We start from the raw sequence: 24831 nt of genomic DNA, 5'->3' as shown, positions 1-24831 counted from the left end.
GGGCGTGAGCTCCCCTCTGCCCTCCTCCCCAGGGCTGGGCTGGAGTGAGCTGACTCTGGGTCACCCTAAGTGGGGCCCAGACAGACAGGAGGGCTGGGAGGGAGCTGGAGGCCACCAGTAGGTTCAGGGAAGCTGGGAGCTCCGCCTGGGAAGACACAATGGCAGCCTTCCGGGGAGCAGTGCCCTGGGGGCCCGGCTGGGCTAGGGGGAGCTTGTCGGAGTGGGTCTGAGGTGGGTTTTGGCTATGAGGGAGCCAGATCCTTTTCATCACCAGGACGAGCCAGGACGGGGTCTCCCAAGGCTCAGGGAGGGAGCGCCCTGTCAGAGAGCCGTGGACAAGGGGGTGGGCCGCACTAGTAGGTTTGGCAGAGGGGTTCACGGACTGAGGAGCTGGTGCCAGACCAGTGGGCCCAGGTGTGCTGTGAGGAACATCTATGTCAGGGCCCATGGAACATCCATTGGAAAAGCAGGTCCCTGGCCCCCATGCACACCCACTGCATCAGAGCTGAATTTGCAACAAGCTCCCCAAACATGAATCGTGAACTTCGAGAACCACTGGGCCAGAGAGCCCTGAGGTCTCTTTCCCCGGGGGACTCCGGCCTCTCCTATTGGTGGATATGCGGACCAGAGAGCAGTGCTCCTGGGGCAGGACGAACATGGAGGCCTTCTCTGAGGAGCCCTCAGGAATCACAGGATGAGGTAGCGGGGATCAGCTCACCTGTCCCTATAGCCTGGGGCCTCCTCCCTCCCTGGGTCCTGCCCCGTGAGACCACCTGGGCCTCAGGACAAGAGCCTGCGCACAGATGGGACCCTCCGGCCATACCCATGTCCCCGCACGCTCCCTGCCCCTGCCCTGATCCAGGCTCTTCCCGCAGCCCTCGCCCTCCCCTCCTGCTCCCCTCCCTGCTCCTGCCCCATCTCCGGAAAAGCAGCACCAGCTTCCCAGGATCTTCTGCCAACTCAGCTGCCATCCTGTCTCTGCCCGGGCTCAGCTTCCTGCCGCCTTGGTCTGCACTCCCGGTCTCCTTCGCCTCCCACTCCTTCCTCGCCCTGCTCCCAGCTGGCATCTACTCCTCCTCTCCACACACCGGCTCCCCACAGCTGCCCCTCACCTGTGCTTGGCCAAGGCCCCTTCCTCTCTGCCAGGGACCTGAGCTCCCAACGCCGCGAGCACTGGCCCAGCTCCCACCGACAGAGTGCCGAAGGCAGTCCTCGCTGGGGCTTCGGGAAGGCGGGGAGGCAGGAGAGGGGGGCACGAAGCCTTCCCGGGGTGGTGGGCCTTGCTAAGCTTGGGGCTGGAGGCCTCCGGGCCAGGGAAGGACCCAGGCAGCACCCAGGAGTCTGGGCCATGGCCAGCCGGCCCCCTGGGTAGCTCCCCAGCAGAGCCAGACGCGTCCAACTATGGCTGAGCAGGCCCTAGCCCTCCCTTCCCCCAGTCCCTACCCCCAGCACACACAGCCCCACGACGGGCGCTTCCTGGCCAGGTTAATCATTCCTGCGAACACAGACACGGGGGGCCCTGGGCGCAGTCTTCACATATCTCTGGCGCTGTCACCCGGAAAAGGGAGCAGCACTGCAGGGGACGGGGGGGGGGCAGGCCAGGGCGCTGCGGGGGGCAGGTTGCAGCTCCCCCTGAACCGCCTGGGAGAACAGCTATGTGGGGTCAGGGGCAGCTCTCCGTGCCTGAGAGTGGGCAATTCTACAAGGAACACGCCTGCCAGCACGTTCCTGCTTTCCCATCCACCCGCAGGGCTCTCCCTCGCGTACCCCGCCAGGCCTGTGTGATTACCCCTTTTTACAGACAGGGAAACTGAGGCCCGAGGCCGTTCGGCAGGTCTGTAGCTGAGTTTGGGCGGGAGCCCAGGCCCCCTGTCTGGAGAGAGGAGAGAAGACCCGCCCGCCCTGCAGCTGATACACCCACCCGGAGCCAAAGAGCCCGCAGGCCCGTCCGCACCGCTGAGCCCGGGCCCCGGGAGGATCAGGAGTGAGCACCCCTTCGGCAGCAGCGGTCCAGCGGGCCCCGGCGGCTGATTCAATGGCTGCACTTCCCCACGGCCCTTTCGAACCAGATTCTAGGAGCCAGGTTATCTCTGGGAGGTGGACGATGAGAAAGTGGGGACCTCTGAACTGCTCTCAGAACCCCGGCCAGCATTCTCCGTGCCAGCCGGTGGGCAAAGCTTCACACATGCCATCTCATGCCACCCTCACAATAACCCGTAGGGCGTGTCCATCCCCACTTGCCATGCAGGGAAACCCAGGCTCAGGAGCACACAGTGACTTGCCCAGGTCAGACAGCCTTGAGGGACAGCAGCAGGGCTGAAACCCAGGTCCGTTTCCTGAATCCGAGCCCGTGCCCCGGCCGCCCCATCCTCAGGACAGCTCTCAGCCAAGCTGCTCCGATCCCCCGTGCCCAGGGAAGAGGGCTCTTGGTTATCCACGAGGGCACAGCCCTTCGGTGCTCAAAGCCCTTCCCTGCACATCTCCGAGAAGGACGAAGGGAGACTGGGAAGGAGGGAGTCCCTGGACCTCGCAGAGGGATGTGGTCAGGACAGCATCAGGCCTCGTTACAGCCCCTGCCATGGCAGTGTGGTGGCCCAGACCCGCCTGGGCTCAGAGGCCAAAGCCCTGAAGACCAACACCCCCATCTACAAGCCCAGAGGGGAGGCCACGGAGCCTGCCGGTTGAAAAGCAGCGCCGTCGAGAAAGAGGTTGGGCGGAAGAGAGCCCTGGAGTCAAAAAGCCTGGGCTCCAGTTCCGGCCAAGTGCCTTGGCGTGCTGTGTGCCCTCCATCCGGGCCCTGCCCTCTCCGAGCCTCCATTTGCTCATCTGCAAAATGGGGGCGATAGAGGAGGCACTTAGGAGTGTCAGGGAAGCCCATGACCCACAGAAACTATTCAGTGACCTCGGTTCCCTACCCCGAGGTCTCCCTCCCAACGGCCAGGCCACGAACAGCAGAGGTCCAGCCTGAGGGAGGCAGATGCCAGCTGCCCCTGCTCAAAGGGCCCCAAGGCCAGCCCCCGCTCTGACCCCCACACCTACCAGCAGGATATCAGCAACCACTGCCCAGTTGCAGGACAGAAGCAGCTCCCCGAGGGCCAGGAACACCTGTGGACAAAGGGCAGGCGGGTGAGGCCCCTGGACCCCCTCACCTGCCCCTCCGAGCAATGGCTCCTCCCGCTGCAGAGAGGGAGACGGAGGCTGCACAGAGGAAGGCCCATCGAGACTTATTGGGATGAGCTCAACCTCCAGAGAGGGGCATGCAGGAGACAGCCAATCGGTGATTCTCTCTCATCATCGATGTTTCTCTCTTTCTCTCCCTTTCCCTTCCTTCCTGAAATGAATAAAGATATATTAATTTTTTTAAAAAGAAGACGTATTGGGATGGCTGAGTCTGGAACTATTTCCTCTTCCACAGCCTCAAGGGTGGGTGGCCATCCCCATGGGGCAGGCTGGCAGCCATGACCCAGAGGGGAGGCCGGGCCCCGGGTCTGGGAACAGAGCTCTCCCTCATGGGCAGCTCCCGGGGCTAGCACTGAGGCCACCCCTGGGCCCCAGCAGGAGGGAGGCAGCCAGGACTTCCAGGCCACCCTGAGAGGCAGGACAGCAGGCTGGGAGAGGAGCCTTGCCTCCTCTCTGCTCCACTGCCGGGTGCCTATTGTGTGTCCCACCCCACCCCCACCCCAGTGTCTGCTGGCAACAGGAGGCCACCTCGGCCTGTCTCTCCCAGCTCCCTCACCCCCTCCTCGTGCCAAAGGATTAGGACAATCCTCATTCCACTCACTCAAGAAGAGCTTAATGAGGCAGCAAGAAGGAGAAAAGAAGTCTTATTTCTCAGAGCTTCCAAGAGCTTATTGCTGGGGTGGAATCCGCCATTCCCGGAGTCACGGGGCTGTGCCCTGGGCAGCCCGGGCTCCGGCTTCCAAAGGCCGGTGAGCACCCAGAGCAGAGAAGCCCAGGGCTCACGGCCTGCACACACACCTACTGTGTGCCAGGCATGGCCAATCTGGTCATCCACCTAACCTCGCAGCCACCTCCTAAGATAGATAGCATTACACCTAGTTCACTGGTGAGGAGGCTCAAGCCCAAGGTCACACAGCAAAGCCCTTTCTGGCAGGCCCCTCGCCCCTGTGGCTGGCCCTGTGCCAGGTGAGGAACAGGAAGCTGAGGGGCAGGGAGGGAGGCTCCACAGAGGCCTCAGCAGCCACCGTGCCCAGCAAAGCTGGCAGGAGAGAAGCAGAGGGAAGCCCAGGACGGGCAGGGCCCCAAGTGGAGGTGGCGCTGAGCAAAGCCCTGGAGGATGGGCATGATCGGAGTGAGCTGAGAAGGAGGCAGAGGACCCACTGGAGCAGAGGCAGAGAAGCTGGCACGCATGCGCCAGGCTGGGCAGGCAGGAGTATGGCCCCGTGTGGGGACAGGGCAGAACCCACCGAGGAGGGGGAGCAGCTATGTGTGTTCTCTGGACTAACCAGGCCCTGGTCCTCTCTGCACCGGAACTCGGGAACCCTGAGGCCAGGGCGGGTCTCCCTCTGGGCCTAGGCAAAGGGCTGGGCACCCACAGGGTGGGGGGCAGACCTCCTGGGAGGCAGGTCTCGGGCGAGGCCCCGGCAGGCCGCAGACAGGATTTGTCCCCGATCAGGCCGCAGACAGGATTTGTCCCCCCAGCCTCCTGAGGCCACATGAAAGCCTGGGCTGGGCTCCCAGCCACCTCCCCTCACATTCCAGACCCTCCACCTGGATACCACCTCCAGCTGGTGGCAGGCACCCGCCCTGGCACCGTCCCTCTGCCTCTCCCTGCCCCCTCACAGCCACAGGACATGCTGAAATACACCTTTTCCTTCCTCCAGCTGGGGCAGGGCGGGGCCCGGGTCCAGAATAGAGCAGATCAGAGGGAGGCTGCAGCCACAATGGGCCATTTAGGCTGAACACAGCCACCGAGGATGCCAGGTTTCCTGACACACCTGGAAACCGGCCCCAAGCCGCCAAATCCTCTCTCCGCAGCGGCTGGAGGGGCAAAGGCCTCTAGAAGCCGCCTCCCCAACCCCACAATTACAGTCTCCTGAGACAGCTGCTCCAGGAAGGGCCTCCAACAGAGGGCGTGTCCTCACCGTGGATGGGCCGGCCCCACCCTGCCAGGCCGGGCTGCCCTAGGGAGGGCACCTTCTGGGCCTTGGTTTCCCCAACCAGGCAGCAATCGGGTGGCCCAGGTGCTCTGCCAGGTGCCTCCAGCCTGTGCTTCTAAAGCCGGGACCCTCGCCGGGCACTGCGTGTTCCCACAGGCTGCGTGCAACGTGGGTCTGAGAGCTCAGAGGCTCCGTCCCCAGGCCAGACTCTGGTTCCTCAATTAAAACTGAGAAAGGGCTGTGGGCTGCCGACTGTCTGAGGCTACTCCTACGTGGTTGCCTCAGCCCCACAGACCGGCGCCTCCTGGACACCCTCTCCCAGGCGGCCACAGGCTCCTCTCACTGGCCAGGTCCCCCCAAATGTGTTGTCTCCTGTGGAGCCCCCATCGCTGTCCTCACTGGATAATCCAGCCAGGACATAGGCCCCAGTCAGATGGCCACCAGTGAGCCCCAAAGCTGCTCTCTGGGAAAGCCTGTTGTACCCCATCACTCAGGCCACACACAGGGAGAGAAGGGGGGGGTCCCCCATACCCTGCTCCCCCTCACAGCCCTCCAGTCACTGAGTCCTGTCCATTCTGCATCCTAAATGTCCCTCCAATCGCCGTCCCTCTCGCCCACTGCGGCTGGCCCGGTCCAGGCCTCCCTCTCCCTCCTCCGTACCAGTTTCCCAGGCCCCCCACCCCGCCCCAGCGCCGGAGGGGACTTCCAAAAGGGAAATGGGATTCTGCCCTTGTCCCCTCATCACTTGAGCTTGCTCCCTGCACCCGGACTGAGTCCCCCTGGGTGACAGGGCCTGGGAACGCTGCCTGGAGCCTGAGAACCGTGTTGCCCCTCAGCCTCTGGCCTTTCCCATTTCAGACTCCAGAGGATTCCCCCCTGATTACTCGCCCTGGCCTTATCACCCCACCACAGAGGCGGGCACACACACACTCACACACACACTCACACACACACTCACACACACACACACACACACACTCACACTGTGATGCAGGCACACAAGCACACACAGATACATGCGTGTGCAAGACCTCACACATGTGTACACAAGCTTTAGCACACGTGCACTATCTCACATATGCACACATACATGGACACTCATAACCTGGGACACACACAAAACTCATGCATCCCAAGAACACACATATGCAGGTAACATGAATGGCATTAAAACTCTGGTGGCGAAAGCATCAACCAAGTAGAAGATGGCTGTGAACACTGGTACATGCTCACTTGGTGAAAAACAGCCTAGCATGTGCATGTGCATGCTTGTGGTCTCATAACATGGACAGCACATACAATCACATGGGCACCTACAGATATGCATGTACACAAACATGCTCATGCCCTCACACTCATGCTCATGGACATGCATACACTCATACCTTCACACACACACACACACACCCCTCTACGGGCACACCTGTACGCACAGGGAGGCAGGGGAGCGGAAGGAGAGAGGAAGCCCCTGCCCAGAGAAGGCTCAGTCCCTATGGGGTGGTGGGCAGTGTCTTCACCTTGGCCCACCTCAGTCTTACAATTGGGCAGTATCTGACCTCTGACCTGCAAAGAACGGATTCTAGGCCCCGCCAGGAAGCGAGATGCAGACATCTCCCGTGGGCCCGTGGAGACGGGGACAGAGCTAAGACCCAATCCTCTCCTCTCATGGATCAGCTCCTCTCGCCGCGTGGCTGGCCCAGTCAGGCCCCAGGCACAGACTGGCTGCCAGCAAGCTGCCGTGCTGGCTGGCACACCTCGCCCCTGGGCCTGCCAACCTGTAATTGCAGGGACTGGCTTCAGGGCACAAGGGCACCACCTGTTTCCCAGGGGCCAGCAGCAGCCCGCAGCCTGATAGGCAGGCAGGTGGGGCGTGAGACTGTGGGCTCTCCAGGTGGGCTCTGCTGACCATCCAAGAAGAGGCACCTGCTAGATCTTGGCAGGGAAGTGGGGCCTTCGGAGGAAGGGCCGGTGGGTCTCTGCAGTCCCTCTGAGGAAGCCCCTGGCAGGTCCGGTTGCTCCAGCCCAAGATGCAAGAGGAAAAGGGCTTATTCACGAAGCCCCTCAAGGGCTAAATTGTAAGAGATACACACACCCTCACCCCCCGCCGAGCTTGAGCACTGGCATGGCCCAGCTATCTGGCCCCACCACCATGGGCCAGAGAGAAAAACCCTTAGCTGACCCTCACTAGGGCTGTGGTGGGCACTCGTCCGGGCACATCCTCACCAGCCGCTTCACAAGCCCCTGTGGGCATCCTGGTCCTTGCTCAGGAGTCCTCAAAGCTCAGGACAGAATGGATGGAAAGGCCTCGGGCACTGCCAAGCTGGCTCGGTCCTGGGTGGTGGTGGACACATCCCTCCTTGGGCAAGTAGGGAACTCGGAGCCATGATCTAGTTTGGGCTGGAAGGGGCCTCACAGGTCACCTGGGCAGCTCCTGTGTGAAGGTGGAAGGCTGACATTGCAACCCGGACTTCCCTTCCCCCCGAAAGGAAAAAATAGTAACTCAGAAAAATGTTGTTTTTCACCAAAGAACAAAACTTCATGAGACAAACATTAAGTATTGGCAGACAAGGGGAAAAACAAACACAATTCTGAACTAGAGTAGAGCGTAGAGTTCTCCAAAATCCCCTTATGGGAGCGAAATAGCGGAAGGATCCTAAGTCCCTGCTCTTGGCTGAGAACCAGAGGCAAAGGCTGCTGGGGGGAGAGGGGGGGGGGGGGCGCGGGGAGAGAGGGGGAGTAACAGTGGAGAAAGTGAACAATGGCTCCAGTGACTGACTCCGCTCAAGGCCAGAGCACAGCTCCATCCCCGAAGGGGGCGCACCCAGTAATTAGGTGGAATGTGGTAGAGCATTTCCTAAATCCGAGGAAAGCAGGGAGCCCAGGTGTTGGAACAAAGGCTCCTCAGGCCTCACCTGAGCCCTGCAATTCCCTCAGGCGACAGAAAACCTAATGCTCCAGCCAACCAAGCTCCTTTGGAGAAGAGAATGCCACAGAGAAGGCTGGAAGGAGTCAAGACCAAAGTCTCCCACAGGCCGTCAAAGCAAATTCAGTATCTGAGCAGAGCTGCCCAGACCCAAGCTAGGGGAGAGCACTCAGCAGACACAGAGAGAGTAGAAACAAGAAAAGGAAAGGAAAAGGAAAGAAATGAAAAGGAGGAAGCGGAGGGAGGGGAAAGGGAAAGGGAAGGGGGAAGGGGGAAGGGGAGGGAAGAGGGAAGGGAAGAGGGAGGGGAAGAGGGAAGGGAAGAGGGAAGGGAAGGGAAGGGAAGGGAAGGGAAGGGAAGGGAAGGGAAGGGAAGGGAAGAAGGGAAGGGAAGGGAAGAAGGGAAGGGAAGGGAAGGGAAGGGAAGGGAAGGGGGAAGGGAAGGGAAGGGGGGAGGGGGAAGGGAAGGGAAGGGAAGGGAAGGGAACGGGGAAGGGAAGGGGGAAGGGAAGGGAAGGAAAGGGAATGGGGAAGGGAAGGGGGAAGGGAAGGGAAGGGAAGGGAAGAGGGAAGGGAAGAGAAGAGGGAATGGAAGGGAAGGGAAGGGAGGGGAGGGGAAGGGAAGGGAAAGGAAGGGAAGGGAAGAGAAGGGAAGGGAAGGGAAGGGAAGGGAAGGGAAGGGAAGGGAAGGGAAGGAAACGGGGAAGAGAAGGGGAAAGGGAAGGGAAGGGAAGAGGGAAGGGAAGAGAAGAGGGAATGGAAGGGAAGAGAAGAGGGAAGGGAAGGGAAGGGAAGGGAACGGGGAAGGGAAGGGAAGGGAAGGGAAGAGAAGGGAAGAGGGAGGGAAGAGAAGAGGGAAGGAAGGGAAGGGAGGGAAGAGAACAGGGAAGGGAAGGGAAGGGAAGAGAAGAGAAGAGAAGGGAAGGGAAGGGAAGGGAAGGGAAGGGAAGGGAAGGGAAGAGAAGAGGGAAGGGAAGGGAAGGGAAGGGAAGGGAACGGGGAAGGGAAGGGGAAAGGGAAGGGAAGGGAAGAGGGAAGAGAAGAGGGAAGGGAAGGGAAGGGAAGGGAAGGGAAGGGAAGGGAGGGGAACGGGGAAGGGAAGGGAAGGGAAGGGAAGAGAAGGGAAGAGAGAAGGGAAGAGAAGGGGGAATGGAAGGGAAGGGAAGGGGGAAGGGAAGGGAGGGAAGGGAAGGGAAGGGAAGAGAAGGGAAGAGGGAAGGGAAGGGAAGGGAAGGGAAGGGAAGGAAAGAGGGAAGGGAAGAGGGAAGGGAAGGGAAGAGGGAAGGGAAGGGAAGAGGGAAGGGAAGGGAAGAGGGAAGGGAAGGGAAGGAAGGGAAGGGAAGGGAAGGGAAAGGGAAGGGAAGGAAGGGAAGAGGGAAGAGAAGAGGAAGGGAAGGGAAGGAAGGGAAGGGAAGGGAAGGGAAGGGAAGAGGGAAGGGAAGAGAAGGGGAATGGAAGGGAAGGAGGAAGGGAAGGGAAGGGAAGGGAAGGGAAGGGAAGGGGAAGGGAAGGGAAGGGAAGGGAAGGGAAGGGAAGGGAAGGAAAGAGGGAAGAGGGAAGGGAAGGGAAGAGGGAAGGGAAGGGAAGAGGGAAGGAAGGGAAGGGAAGGGAAGGGAAGGGAGAGAGAAAGGCAGGGAGGAGGGAAAGAATCCAACCTAGAAGACAGTTATATGAGGAGCAGAATAAAATTCCTTATAATTGCTTCAGACTAGATTGAATGTTTATTCAATCAAGAAAGAGCTCAGAGATGAAAGAACCCCATAGGCTGAACTGGTTTGCTCAATGGATAGAGCGTCGGCTTAGGGACTGAAAGGTCCCTGGTTCGATTCCGGTCAAGGGCATGTACCTTGGTTGCGGGCACATCCCCAGTAGGGGGTGTGCAAGAGGCAGCTGATCGATGACTCTCTCTCATCATAGATGTTTCTAACTCTCTATCTCTCTCCCTTCCTCTCTGTACAAAAGCAATAAAAATATATTTAACAAAAAAACAAAAAAAAGAAAGAAAAGAAATGAACCCCCATAGGATGAGACATAAAAGAATATCACAGACCTAAGGAAATAAATTGGGGAGGGGGCTGCAAAACAGAAAACAACATTATTACAGAACAAACACATTATAAACAGTTAGAAACAGAATAGGCATTAATAAAAGACTTACTGATATAAAGAAAAGGCTTGATATAATCTCACTGCCGAGTGATTTTTTTCAAACACAAAGAGAAGGACACGTGAGAGAGAAGTGAATGATATGGAAGACACGTGGATGTGCTCAGGGCTGGGACTGGAGCCAGCACCCAAGGCACCGGACTTAAGGAGCTGCTGCCTCTCTGGGGGCACCCCGGCAGGGCCAACACCTGAGAGGGAGCGCCTCCCGAAATTATGTGTCCTCAGTGCCTTGGTGCCTCACCCTAGGCCCAGCCCTGGAGTCGACACAACCCAAAAACATAAGAACTACTCAAAGAGCTGAAATGGGGAAGGAGGATATGCCACGCTGATTCAGATAAGACGAACATTATTAAGCCCGACTGGGCGTGGCTCAGTGGTTGAGAGGCAACCTATGAGCCAGGAGGTGTGTCTCCCAGTCTTGGCACATGTCCGGGTTGCTGACTCAATCCCCAATGAGGGAGAGATAGGGGAACGGAGAAGGGTGCAGGAAGTAGCCGATCAATGATTCTCTCTCATGGTTGATGTTTTTCTCTCTTTCTCTCCTCTCTCTCTGAAATCAATAAAAACATATTTTTTAAAAAGGAGAACATTAATGTTATTGGGAAGAGATTTTGTTATGCTATGGGACAGTGGTCAGCAAACCGAGGCTCACGAGCCACATGCGACTCTTTGGCCCCTTGAGTGTGGCTCTTCCACAAAATACCACGGCCTGGGCGAGTCTATGTTGAAGAAGTGGCGTTAGAAGACGTTTAAGTTTAAAAAATTTGGCTCTCCAAAGAAATGTCAATCGTTGTACTGTTGATATAATGAGTTTGCCGACCACTATATAGGATATTTACCATTGAGACACAGCCTAGCCATGGTAAGCATCTTCCGACATGATTCCTAAGGTGCCTTCTGTTTTCTCTCCCTTGCCTTGACAGCAGTCTGTAAGAGACGGTGAACCAGAGGGCCCCGCTAGGCTGTGCCTGGATTCCTGACCCACAGAAACAGAGGTGATAAATGCGTGTTGTCTTCCATGGCTAAGTTTTGGGGTGGTTTGTTCCACAGCAAGAGATAACTCATATCCTAGCTAAGCTATTGAATTTCAGGAATGAATAATAAAGTCTTCAGATATCCAGATGGAAAAAGTGACTCAACATTAAGGATTTTTAAAAAATCAGGCTAACTTCATTCTCCATAGCAACATTTGATGCCAAAAGGCAGCGGAGCGAATGTTTGCAAAGGAATGAGGGGAAGAAAATGTGAGCCAGGAGTGAATACCCACTTCGACGCTGTCGAAAGGAGAAGACAGTCTCAAACATGAATGCACCAAAGGAGCACACTCTCTCTAGCCTTTCTGGGGGGACGTGGGAGGAGGGGGAATGAATGAAACTACTTAACCTTATAAATCTACCGGGTTAGGAGAAGAAGCAAAATAAAGAGCTCAGGCGTGGAGGATGTATGCAAAGGGACTGATAGTGAGCATTGCATCTATTTAAATCTGGGGCTGCTGTCAAACAGCCAGAAGGATTATGCTTGCAGAACAGACTGTGGGTGTTCTACATCTAGAAAAAGTAAAACTAATAATATAACTAACAACAATCAGGAGGCTGGGTCCTGGCCGGCGTTGCTCAGGGATTAGAACATCTGCCTACGCAACTGAGGGGGAGGGTCGAGTGTTCGATTTAGGGTCTGGGTTGTAGGTTCAATCCCCGGCCAGGTCAGGGAGGCACTAGACGTGTCTCTCACATCAATGTTTCTCTCTCTGTCTCCCACTCCGTACCTCCCTTTCACTCAATCTAAAAATCAATGGAAAAAATATCCTTGGGTGAGGATTAACAAAAAATAAATGAGTAAATAAATCTGCGTCACATGCATAGCCTGACAGTCACCTAATTACATAACAAAAGTGGAAGCAAATAGGCCAAGATGTTGAGAGTTGCTAATTCTGAAAGATGAGGATATGGATCAAATTGCCCTTTTCTGCTTTTGCTTTTGTTTTGTTTTTTAATTTCTCTCAATTAAAAACGCAAAGGTCCGTCCTGACTGACTTGGCTCAGTGGATAGAGCGTCGGCCTGTGGACTCAAGGATCCCAGGTTCGATTCTGGTCAAGGGCATGTACCTGGGTTGAGGGCACATCCCCAGTAAGCGGTGTGCAGGAGGCAGCTGATCGATATTTCTCTCTCATTGATGTTTCTAACTCTCTATCCCTCTTCCTTCCTCTCTGTAAAAAAACAATAAAATATATATTTTTTTAAAACGTAAAGGTCCTAGGGTGCCGAGTGGTAGACTGAACTGTTGGTCTCCACGCTTGATGCCTCCACAGCCTTGACACGTGGCGTGCCCTGGAGCTCAATTCATGGTCCTCTTCTCCGGCCTGGATGCTCCCTCCCTGGATGATCTCATTCCACCTCGCGGCTTTAAATAACCAGTCTAGACCTCTCTCCTGAACTCCAGACTCATATATATCTAACTGCCTCTTAACATTTCCAGATGACTGCCCTAAGAGGCATCTTAAATTTAACATGTCTAAAATTGAATTCCTAATTTCACCCCCTCTGAAACAAAAACAAAACAAACTGCTCCTCCCTCCGTTTGCTCCATCGCAGTCAATGCCAAGTCCATACTTCCGATTGCTGGGGCCAAAGCCCCTGGAGTCGACCTCTACTCCTCCCTCTCCCTCCTACACCACACCCAACCTGTCAGGAAATCCTGCGGATTCCACCTCAGAATATGCCAGAATCTGACCACTTCTCCACACCTCCTTCATAACGGCTCTGGTCCCAGCCACAAGCCTCTCTCGCCTGTATTGTTGAAAGGCCTCCGGACTCCTTTCCCTGTTTCTGTCTCTGTCTCCTTTCTTTCTACTGTCAGTCAGCACAGGAGCCAGAGAGACCCTGTTACACCACGTGGTAGATCTTACAAAATGACCCCCAATTAATCATGCTTCTTGGCGGTCATACTCTTGCATAGCGCCCTCCCGTGGTGAAATTGGGCTGGCCTTTCGCCTTGCTTTGACTACTAAATAACAGAAGCGTCCTGACCTATGTGGCTCAGTGGATAGAGCACCAGCCTGCGGACTGAAGGGTCCCGGGTTCGATTCCGGTCAAGAGCGTGCACCTTGGTTGTGGGTACATCCCCAGTAGGGGGCGCGCAGGAGGCAGCTGATGGATGTTTCTAACTCTCTATCCCTCTCCTTTCCTCTCTGTAAAATATCAATAAAATATATTTATATTAAAATAAAATAAATAGCAGAAGGGATGCTGAGCTAATCTAGGCCTAGGCCTTAAGGGGCTTTGCAGCTTCCACTTCCACTTCTGCCTGGGACCGCCACATAAGGAGGTGGTCATCCCAAGTGGAGGACAAGAGGCCACGTGAGGATCGGAGAGCCAGACCTGAGTGAGGCCAGCTTGCACAGGCCAGCCCAGCCCGTCCTCCGGGTAAAGAGAGCCACTGGTGTGAGCACCCGCATTGAAACTGTCCCGCCCGCCCACAGAATCGCAGGAAATAATAAATCTCTCTTTTAAGCCACTAAGTTTGGGGCGATTTGTTATACAGCCACAGATCACTGGTACACCCATAAATCTGACCGTTTCATCTGTGCTAGACACCCTCTAATGGCTTCCCATTTCGCTTAAACTTGAAGCCAAAGTCATCATCAATGCACAGGGCCCTAGGCAACCGGCATCCCCACTGCCATGACCTCTGACCTCACCATGTCCCCTGCTCTTCCCTGGCTCACCCCGTTCCAACCACGTTTCCTCAGACGCACCAGCCGTGCTTTCCCCTTCCTGGCCTTGGCACTCCGTTCCCTCTGTGCCGAATGCTCTTCCCCACTCCACCCCGAGCTCTCACGGCCCCTCCCTCGTTGCTTCGAGTGACTACGGACCTGTCACCATCTCAGTGAGGGCTCTCTGACCGCCTTGCACTGCCCCTGTCCCTCTGCTGGTCCCCTTTCCCTGCTCCGTTCTTGTCCACAGAGCTCATCCCCATTGAACATGCCACTTATTTTGCATCTTCATTTCATTGCACACATATTTTCGCCTGCTTTGTTCAATGTTGTATTCCCAGAACGGAAACAGAGCCTGACGCACAGGAGGTGCTTGGGAAATACTTGGTAAGTGAGTGGACATTGCAGCTCCTCCAGCCACCTCCCCATGGCCTTGGCTCTGCCCCTCCAGGGCCCTGCTCCCTCGGCCCAGGGGGCCCCGTGGGGGTTGAGGATGAAGACTGAACCCCAAGGCTTCTCACCTATGAGACCAAAAGAGCAGCGTGGAATTAGACACCTGCTGGCCCACATTGGTGGGTGCCTCAGGGCCGTGTGCCCAGACACTGTTTCCCACAGTACAGGACCCAGACCACTGTGCAGGAGGAGCCCTGGGGGCATGGGGGCAGATTGTATTTACCCCAAACACCCGCCGTCATATTTCCACGTGCCCTTTAAGATCTCTGTCAGTCCACGTCAAGACGGAATCTATGTCCTCTCCCCTGAAATCCAAGTGAGAAGTTGTGGATCCAGCAAAGAGCTGAATGCCTTGAAAGTGTCGCTATGTAACTTTCAAGGGCAGGTCAGGAAAGGCAATATGGCTTCATCTGGCTCCGGCTCTCAGGATGCTGGTCCTTGGAACCCGGCCACATGCTCTGAGGAAGCCCGGGCCACGTGGAAAGGCCACGGGCAGGTGTTCCAGCCAATCCTTCCAGCTGCGGCCTCAGCATCAGCCCAGGCGGCCCAGCCCTCGCTGATCCAGCCCCCAACCCCATCCTGCCTACTGAACCCTCAGTGGAAAAAACGTAAATGATCCACACAGCCCAACTTGGTCCACACTGCAAATTGGTGAGCAAATGTGTTTGGGCTGTTTTAAATGACCAAGTATAGTTTTAAGTTACCACAGCCATAGTCACTGGAACAAGCACAGACGTTCAGTTAGCCCCCTAAGGAAGCCAAGAGGTGAGTACGCGTGCTCCCATTTTATAGCTGAGAAAACGGAGGCACAGCAGGGCCATGGTCTTGCCCTAGCTCACACAGCTAGTAAACGAAGTCTTGGGAATGACATCCAGGTCTTGCAGGCATCTCGATGCACGCTCGTTCCCATCCCCCCACTCCTGCCCTCCCATCTGGACCGCACAGCCCACCCACCCACAGGGGTTGCTTGAGTTCAGCCATGTCCTCCAGCAACCAGGCCAGCGACGGTGGAGCCTGGCATGGGGCTCCGTCCCTCCTCTGAGTCCAAACCCCTTCTCCTCTGAAGGGCAGCTGCTTTGGGAAGAAGGCCAAAGAAGAAGGTGTGAGCCAAGACCTGCTGTGCATGTCTGGATCCCAATTAACAGCCAAAAAAGCCCACTTCCCGTGCCAAGGGGACTGGAAGGAGGGAAGAGGTGGAAGTCCCTGTGCCAGCAGGTGGGCCACTGGGCGTGAGCTCCCCCAGGGAAGGTCCCAGACCAGACCAGACCAGACCAGACTGTACAAGCTCAGGACAGCTCATGGCCATGAAACATACAGCACGATTTGGCCCCCACATCAGGGAATTTAGGGGCAGACACATGGTGCAGCTACAGCCACAAAAGCAGTAGAAAAACTATACTCAGCTGCAGACACACATGTGCACACTCACATATGCACATGTGTCCCACACAATTATCTGCATGCCCTGACACATGTACATGCACACACATGCACCAACATATATACAAAATGGCACACATGGACTCACTCATACACACCGTGTACATATAGAATGAATACACATTTACATGCAATACCCATGAAGTATGACTGTACAGGTATACAAAAGTTGAACACACCAGAGCACACATCAGCACTCACATTCACAAACTTGAATATATTCACACGTAGATGCATACACACACTGACACACGTGTCCAAATTCCCACGGGCTCTTCCCAAGCAGATCTTGGGGCCCCTCTGTTTTCTGAGGACTTGCAGAGACAGTGCAAGAACATTGGTTCCTGGAATCTGAGCACAAGGGATAAGTGGATGGAGGAAAGAGATTCAAGTGACCCTGCCTATTTTGAAGTTCAACATCAGCCAATTCCTCAGCCCCATTAGACGCCTTTCTGATGTGGACCCTCACAAATTCTTCAAATCTAATGACATCCGTCATCGTGGGCTGCAGCCAGGTCCGCCCACTGAAGTTTCAGGGGTGATGTCATGCCCCTTGGACTCTAGACTCCTGTATCCAACTCTCCACTATACCTCCACTTGGATGTTGACCTCCCACCACAAACTCAGAATATACGAAACCATGCTGTTCCTGTCCCCTTTACTGTCTCTGTTAATGGCACCTCCCTTCTGCCACCTGCTCAGGCCAATATTTTAGAACTCACCTTTGACTTTTCTTTCTTTTTCACACCACATTGAGTCCTTCAGGAAATTCTGACAGCTCTGCCTTCAAAAACTATCTGTAACCCAACCATTTCTCATCACCTCCACTCCTTCCACACTGGTCAAGCCCCATAACTTCTCACCTGGCTATGGCAGTAGTCTAACTCTTCTCTCTGTTTCTGCCCTTGTCCCCCAAGTCTATTCTCCACTGAGAAACCAGATTGATTCTATTAGACACAAGCCAATTACAGAAAAACAATAAAGAATCAATAAAACCAAAAGTTGGCAGCAAAACAGACAAGTCTTTAGTCAACCTGGCCAAGAAAAAAGTAAGTGAAAACTCAAATGACTAAAATCAAGAACAAAAGAGGGACCGTTACTACTGTGACCTTACAGAAATGTGAAGGATCATAAGGGAATACTATGAACAGGTATATGCCACAAGTTAGATAATCTAAGTGAAATGTAAAAATTTCTGGAAAGACCCAAACTACCAAAACTGACTTAAAAGGAAATAAAAAGTCTTAATTGACCTAAAAGAAATAAATATTTAGTCAGTGATCAAAAACTTCTCACAAACAAAAGCCCAGAACCAGATGGCTTCACTGATGGATTCTAGCAAGATGGATTAACACAGCCCTTCACAAACCCTTCCAAAATAATAGAAGGGGAAGAAACACTTGTCAACTCCTTCTAGGATGCCATTACCAAGAAAGCTACAGACCAATATTCCTAATGAATACACTAGGTACAGACATCCTCCACAAACACTACCAAGCCGAATTCAGCATCACATAAGAATGATTTATACAGTTGTCCTCAGAATCGGAGGGGGATTGGTTCCAGGGCTCCTAAGGACACCACAATCCATGAATGCTCAAGTTCCTTGTATTAAATGGTGTAGTAGCCCTAGCCAGTTTGGCTCAGTGGATAGAGCATTGGCCTGAGGACTGAAAGGGTCCTGGGTTCGATTCTGGTCAACGGCACATGCCCGGGTTGCAGACTCACTCCGAAGTAGGGGGTGTGCAGGAGGCAATTGATCAAGGATTCTCTCTCATTATTGATGTTTCTCTCTCTCTCTCCCTCTCTCCTCTCCTCTCTGAAATTAATTAAATATATGTATTTTTTTTATTAAAATAAAAAAAAGTGTGCAGTATTTGGATATGACCTAGATGCATCCTCCTGAATACTTTAAATCATCTGTAGAGTACTTATAATACCCAACAGAATGGAAATACTATGTAAATAATGGTTATAGATTATTGTTTAGGGAATGATGACCAAAAAAAGTACATTTTAGTATAGACACAACCACTGTAGGCTTAATATAGTACAAGTCAGCAACAACATAATTTCCTTTTTTTCCAGTTATTTTCTATCTGAGATTGGTTGATTCCTGGATGTAGAACCCATGGCTATGGAGGGCCGACAGCACACCATAGTCAAGACAGGATTTATCCCAGGAATGCAAGGTTGGCTACACAAAACTATCATTCAATGTAATACACCGTATCAATGGAATAAAGGACAAACAACACAATCATCTCAATTGATGCAGAAGACACAAGCCAGATCTCCCACTCCTCAACACAAAACCCTGACTCACTCTCAGTAAAAGCAGATCCCACCTAGTACCCATGAGGCCCTACATAATCCGGCCCCTCAACTTTTTGTCCTCTTCTCCCTCTCTCCCTTCCCTCTCTCCACACTAACCACAGTGTCTTGCTGCTCCTGGAATCCACCAGGTACACTCCTTCCTCAGGGGTTTTACAGTTCCTGTTTCCTCTGCCTGGAAAACTGTTCCCCAAAACAGCCACATAATCCACTCCTTCACCCCCTCCTTCTCAGGGAGGTCTCCCTGGTTATACTACATACAACTGCAGCCCTTGTCCCCGCCAGTGTAGTTCAATTGATTGAGAGTTGCCCCATGCACCAAGAGGTCCCTGGTTCAATTCCCAGTCAGGGCGCATACCCAGCTTGTGGGCTCCATCCCCAGTAGGGGACATGCAGGAGGCAGCCCATTGATGTTTTTCTCTCATCGATGTCCCCCTCTCCCTCTCACTCCTTCTCTCTCTAAAAAAAAAAAAAAAAAAAAAAAATCAATAAAAACTAATTTTTAAAAATGTGCAGCCCTCTCCCCACAACCCCACACACCCCTTATTTCCCTTCTCCTTGATGTAGTCTAAGCATTTATGATCATCCAGAACACTGCAAACTTTACTAATGTATCTTGCCTGTTGTCTATCTCCCCGGACTAGAATGTAAGCTCCCTGAAGACATAGATATTTTAGTCTGTTTTATCCAGTGTTACATCCACAGCATTTAAACCAGCATGCCACTGTATAGGCACTCAATAAATATGTGTTGGATAAATAAATGATCGCACATAGCTAGTCACTCAACCATTCACTCGGCAAGCAGTGACTGCCCCACCCATCCCACGATGCCTGACATTAAGTTTCAGGCTGGAGTTCTGAGAAAGATCAAAGCCACCTGGCCCTGCTGGGAGAGAGTGCAAGCATCAGTGACCACGGACCACGGAAGGCAATGCTGAGGAGCACCGAGATGGGAGAGGGTCAGGCCTACCAATCAGGGAAGGCTCCATGGAGAGAGAGTGCTCAGCCGGTCTTTGAAGGCCCAGAGTGATTCGGGCATATTGGGAAAGGGGTGGGGGCAACAGAGAGAGGCCCCAGATGCAGGAAGCCTGGGGCATGTCCTGGAAATCCAGAGGGGACCTGCATGGCCGGACTGAGTGGGGATACGGCTACGAAGGTTGTCAGAGAGTCTATGAAGGGGCTTTTTTTTTTTTTTTTTTTAATTGATTTTTACAGAGAGGAAGGGAGAGAGATAGAGAGCTAGAAACGTCGATGAGAGAGAAACACCGACCAGCTGCCTCTTGCACACCCCCTACCGGGGATGTGCCCGCAACCAACGTACATGCCCCTGACCGGAATCGAACCTGGGACCCTTCAGTCCGCAGACAGACGCTCTACCACTGAGCCAAACCGGTTTTGGCCTATGAGGGGCTTTGAACCCCAGGATGAAGAGAGGCACCAGAGAGCCATGCAAGGCTTCGGAGCAGGGAAGGTCCTTGGTGCCACTGGCAGAGTGGGAAGATCAGATCATGGTGGGTGGGCAGGAAGTGGCTCTCAGAACAGTCTTGGACAGTAGTTGGCAAACCGCGGCTCGCGAGCCACCTGTGACCTACACCCCCACTTCTTCTTATGCCACTTCTTCAAAATAGACTCACCCAGGCCGAAAACCGACTTCTGCGCATGGGCCACGAAGTTTCAATCGCACTGTACGTGCGTGCCCGCCCGCACGTGGTATTTTGTGGAAGAGCCACACTCTAGGGGCCAAAGAGCCGCATGTGGCTTGCAAGCCGCGGTTTGCCGACCACTGGTCTTGGAGAAAGACAGTCAGGCATGAGCCAGGAAAGGACAGAGGGGACCGAGAAAAGTGAGTAGGTGGGCAGTTTTAGGGTTTTATTACCCCTTTGGGGAGAAGGAGCTGGAGCCTGGATCTCAAGTCAGAACACTCAGGGGGGCTTCAGAGGTACCACGGGACCGTGGTGGCGGGGGGGGGGGGGGGGGCTGTGAGGAGGTCCGGAAGAAGCACCGCTTCTGCGAGGCTGGCATTCTGGCCTCGGAGGCTCAGCACCGCTGGGCTTGGTGCCAGGGCCAAACACGAGCCACAGGAGGGAGCAGCTTCCAGCGCTGGAAGACGGATGCATTCTGGCCTCCTTCCTCCCTGCCCCTCGGCCCCTCACCCGGCAGGCCCGGAGGAGAGCGTCTCCAGCTGGCTCCGTCAGCCAAGACGCAATGTCATTTCGAGATGAGCCATCCAGCTCTGGAAACGTGCCAGGCTGTGGGAGGGGGGACAGCTGTGTCCCCAAAATACAGCCAAGGAGCTGCCTCCCAGAGCCAGCCAAGCAGTGGCAGAAGCAGAGCTGACAGGGGGTCCACAGCCCAGCCAATGCCGGGACAGGCCTCTGACGGGCCTCCATCTGCCTGGGCCCAGCCCGCCTGCAAGGTCAGGCCCATCCGGGTCCCACCGGCTGGAGACGATGGTCCCAGTCACTCTTCTGCTCCCTCAGTCAGAAGGCATGAGGCGTCTGTCGGTGCCAAGTGCATGCAGGCTGTTCCTCTCCCATGCAGGTGGCAAAGGTCAGTGCATGAAGGACACAGACTGCATCATCTGCGGGGCTGAGTTTGGGTTTTGTCTGTTCTGTTCTTTGTGTGGCTACCTCCGGGCCTCAGTTTTCCCATCTGCCAAGTGGGCATGAGAAAAAGCCTTCCCCGTGAAGGTGTCATAAAGACCAAGTAAGAACAGAGGGAGAGAGGGATGCTAACGGGACGGCTCTCGAGGATTCTCAGCAGAAGCCCAGCCAGAGCTCAGGACTCAGGTGAGAAGCTCCGCCCCTTACAAGAGGTGCCGGACGCACCCTCGGGGATTGGAGAGGAGTGGAGCTGTCCCATGTGGCCCCGGCTGGTACAGAAGGCCGGAGGCTTAGGCTGGGAGGGTCTCCTTGAAGTACGAGAAAGCTGAGTGAGGGGCCTTGGCGACGCACTCACAGACTGGTCAGTGCCTGCCAGGAAGGAGGCTGGCCTTGCCCTCTGGCTGGACGCCAGGGACGTGCTGACCCTCCCGCACCAGGGGCCACCCAGGGGCACCCACAAAGGGCATCCTCAGGGCATCTTGAAGCATGTCAGCTGGCCCTGGGAGGACAGGACCCTGGGGCCTCAGGGGAGGCTGAGGACAGCAGTGCCAGAGGGAGCAGCCCGCAGTGTGGGGTGAGGAGAGAGGGCAGGGGTGGGGGCAGCTGCACTTCCTGAGTTCATCCGGGGAGTTAAAGGGACACAGAGAGGATACAGGCTTGCTGGTCACGAGAGGAGCCCCACGGGGTGCCTGTGGGGACACAGGGTCTGGCAGGAAGGTTAGAAAAGCACCATCTGACAGGGGCGGAGGGAGAAGCGAGAGGCGGCAGTGACCGTCAGCCGCATCAGGGAGCAGCGCAATGCTGAGGCCAGGGCCCGGGTCCCTAACACCCAGAGACGTGGCCCAAAGCCAGGCGTCCACCAGCTCCTGGGCACCCGCCGCATGGAGGGCACGCACAGTCAGCCAAACAACCCAGCTCCCATTTGGGGTCATGCCCCACCCCACCCCCACCTGCCCAGCCCTGGAGGGGTCAGGACCCCGGGGAAGGAGCAGTGTGGGGACAAGGGACAGAGATGGGACAGGAGAGCAGAGCCCTCTGGAGCTCCCCCCTCTCCCCCGCACCCAATGCCATCTGGGCCCGGATAGACGCTTTATGGGGAAGTAGAAACCAAGTTTCCATGTAAACTCCTTGTTAGCCCAGGAGTGTGACTGGAAAAGCCGTGAGGGCTGGTGGCAGGAGAACAGGAAAGCTGTTACCGATTAACTTTCTTTGTTTTCCTTTTTTTTTTTTCTTTCTGAGTCCAGTCTGCTCAGTGAACCCTGCACACGCGTGCAGGGGCCTCCGTGTCCATGCGGGGGTCTCACCACCCTGGGACCAGGGACCGGGAGGCGCCCAAGCCTGCCGTCCATCCGTCTGTCCGGGGCGAGGCTGCAACATCTTCCCAGTGTCGGCGCCCTCCCCCTCGGGAGGGTTCGTCTGGGCTGGTGCTTTGGGGGCAGGGACACGCTGCACACACATACGTGTGTATGTGGCTGCAGCCCCACCCATGTGCGCCGCGGTGCCTGAGGGGACCCACACGTGCACTGAGCCCCAGTGGGAACTGCACTGAGAGAGACAGAGAGGAGGCTGGAGAGGGTTTTGAAGGCGGCGGGCTCTGATCTGGGTCTTGCAGAAGAAGGAGGACTGCCAGGGGCACAGATAGAATGGTGCTCCTGGCGGAGGCCCGGACATGGCAAGGCTGGGAGGCATGAGCACCTGGCACTGGTATGGAGTGCGAGGCGCGTGTGTGGATCACGGATCCGGAAAACGGGACAGCATCACAAGGGTCACCTTAAAAGCAGTGTCTGCACTGGCTGTGGTGGAGCGGGGCCTCACTCTCCCCATCGGTAACCTGAAAGAATCACCCTCGTTCTTCACGTCCTGGGAACGAGTGAGTCTCCGCATCTCCAATCAGAGTGTTCACCAGGAGCTCGGAGAACACACCTTTGAGTCGGAAAGGCTTAGGCCAGTGGTCGGCAAACCCGTTAGTCAACAGAGCCAAGTATCAACAGTGCAGCGATTGACAGGTCTTTGGAGAGCCAAATTGTTTAAACCTAAACTTCTTTGAATGCCACTTCTTCGAAATAGACTCGCCCAGGCCATGGTGTGTTGTGGAAGAGCCACACTCAAGGGGCCAAAGAGCCGCATGTGGCTCGCGAGCCGCAGTTTGCCGACCACGGGCTTAGGCTCAAATCCCAGTAGATCCCCTTCCTAGCTGGGTAACTCTCGGTACGCATCAGCTTACTCATCTGTAAAATGGGGATAACAAGCCCCACCAGGAGGAACTGATCCACCTGATGCAAGTAAAGACCTGACACAGTGTGAACCTTTAGCAGGCAGGAGTTACCACCCCACCCCATCGCACCCCATCCCACCCTATCCCACCCTATCGCACCCCATCCCACCCCATCTCACCCCGCCTCCGAAGGGGCCCTCACTTACGTAGGCGGCCAGGAGAGTGGTCGGGGCCAGGATGAGAGCCAGGTAGAGGCAGACGGCTGCAGCGAGCAGGCTAGAGGCACAGATGAGGGGCTCGGCCCGCGGGTTGACTTTCTTGTACCTCCTCGAAGCTTCTGCTCCCAGGACCACCCCAATGATGCCAGTTACAACGGTCAGTGCCCCAAAAATCAGGCTGGTGGGAAAGAACAGAGAGGGACTGGTCAGTGGGTGGGTGCAGCCACCAGCTGGCCGCTGTGCATGATCTGGGACCCAACAGAAATGTGTCTGTGGGCCCATTCCCTCCCTGCTGACCAGTGCTCCTAGGCCCTTGGGGGCCTAAGCAGGAACCCAGGACCTCTCCGCTCCCTTTCCTGCCTCACTCTGGGGATGCCCAGCACCCCCGTTCCCAGGCTTCTTCAACCCCAATAACCTTCTCCATCCTCTCACCACCCGAAACTATCCCACTCGGATTCTCAATATTGTATGGTCCCAAACTTACCCCAACCTCCTCACCTTCTCTCCCTAATACTAATGGGAATGGAGGCAAGTGAACGTTTATCTATTGAGTTCCCATGATTCTCAGCCCTGATCTAGACATTCTGCACACCCTCCCTCCTGGAATTCCACCTTACACACTCTCTGTCCATGAATGCCTCTCTAGTAGCCCCCTCCGACCTTCACTGCCTTTCCCGCCTACTCCTGGGCTACGTCAGCGCCACGTGGCCCCTCTCGTACCTCCCTCCTGTGGACACCTGTCTCTCCAAAACAACTTCCATACAGGTCCCCAGAGGGTGCTTTCCAGAACACAGATCCGACTGTCCCCCTGCCCACCCCCCGCCTAACATTCTCCACCAACTCTCAAACACCTACCAGGTTTGGTGCCAACTCCTGGCATACATGGCCCTTCATGATCTGACCCTGGCTGACCTCAACCCCAACCCCCGGCTCCATCCTCCTCTGCTTCCAAATTCGTTATCATTCCCACTTCATACTTTTATTCCTCCATCTGGACACACTTCACTAGTTTTTGCACCTACTGAAACTCTTACTCATCCTTCAAGACCCATCCCAACGATCTCCTCTCTGGAAATGCCTTCCCCTGGCCCTCTGCTGATTCATTTATTCCCTTCAGTTACCATCGCACTTTTTTTTAAAAATATATTTTATTGATTTTTTACAGAGAGGAAGAGAGAGATAAAGAGTTAGAAACATCAATGAGAGAGAATCATCAATCAGCTGCCTCTTGCACACACCCTACTGGGGATGTGCCTGCAACCAGGGTACATGCCCTTGACCGGAATAGAACCTGGGACCTTTCAGTCCGCAGGCCGACGCTCTATCCACTGAGCCAAACTGGTTTTGGCACCATCGCACCTCTGTGCTCTGTCATCAAGGTGTGACCTGTGAATTCCCAGAGAACAGAGACCAGGTTGGTTTACTTTCTTGACGATGCTGGACGTCAAGAGATACATGCTGAGCAAATGAGCTCCTTGAACCTTCCCAGAATGCCCAGGTGGACAGATGAGGAAAGTTAGACTGGGAAAGGTTAAGGTCAAGATAATCCCGCTAATAAAAGACAGAGGAAGGATTTGAACATACATCTTCATCTCCTGGTCCATCCCGCTCTCCCAAGCCTCCTCTTAAAGGAGCTCAAAGGGAT

General features: G+C 55.1%; 1 protein-coding gene across 2 annotated transcripts in view; it reads right to left on the bottom strand.

Annotated features, from left to right (window-relative positions):
- Positions 1 to 24831, bottom strand: part of SPNS3 (SPNS lysolipid transporter 3, sphingosine-1-phosphate (putative)) — a 47136-nt gene that overhangs the window by 5774 nt on the left and 16531 nt on the right. The window contains exons 8-9 of one of the 2 annotated variants that reach the window (XM_084861783.1): positions 23175 to 23364; positions 3040 to 3105 (exon numbers count right to left, since the gene is read on the bottom strand). In XM_084861783.1, the coding sequence (XP_084717909.1) occupies positions 3040 to 3105; positions 23175 to 23364 (256 nt within the window). The remainder of the gene's footprint in view (positions 1 to 3039; positions 3106 to 23174; positions 23365 to 24831) is intronic. The other variant, XM_084861784.1, reaches the window with a different exon arrangement.

This window comes from Pipistrellus hanaki (assembly GCF_964339955.1).
Source record: "Pipistrellus hanaki genome assembly, chromosome: 16".
Lineage (NCBI taxonomy): Eukaryota > Metazoa > Chordata > Mammalia > Chiroptera > Vespertilionidae > Pipistrellus > Pipistrellus hanaki.
Note: the sequence above shows the minus strand (reverse complement) of the source record. Positions and strands in the feature narration are given on the sequence as shown.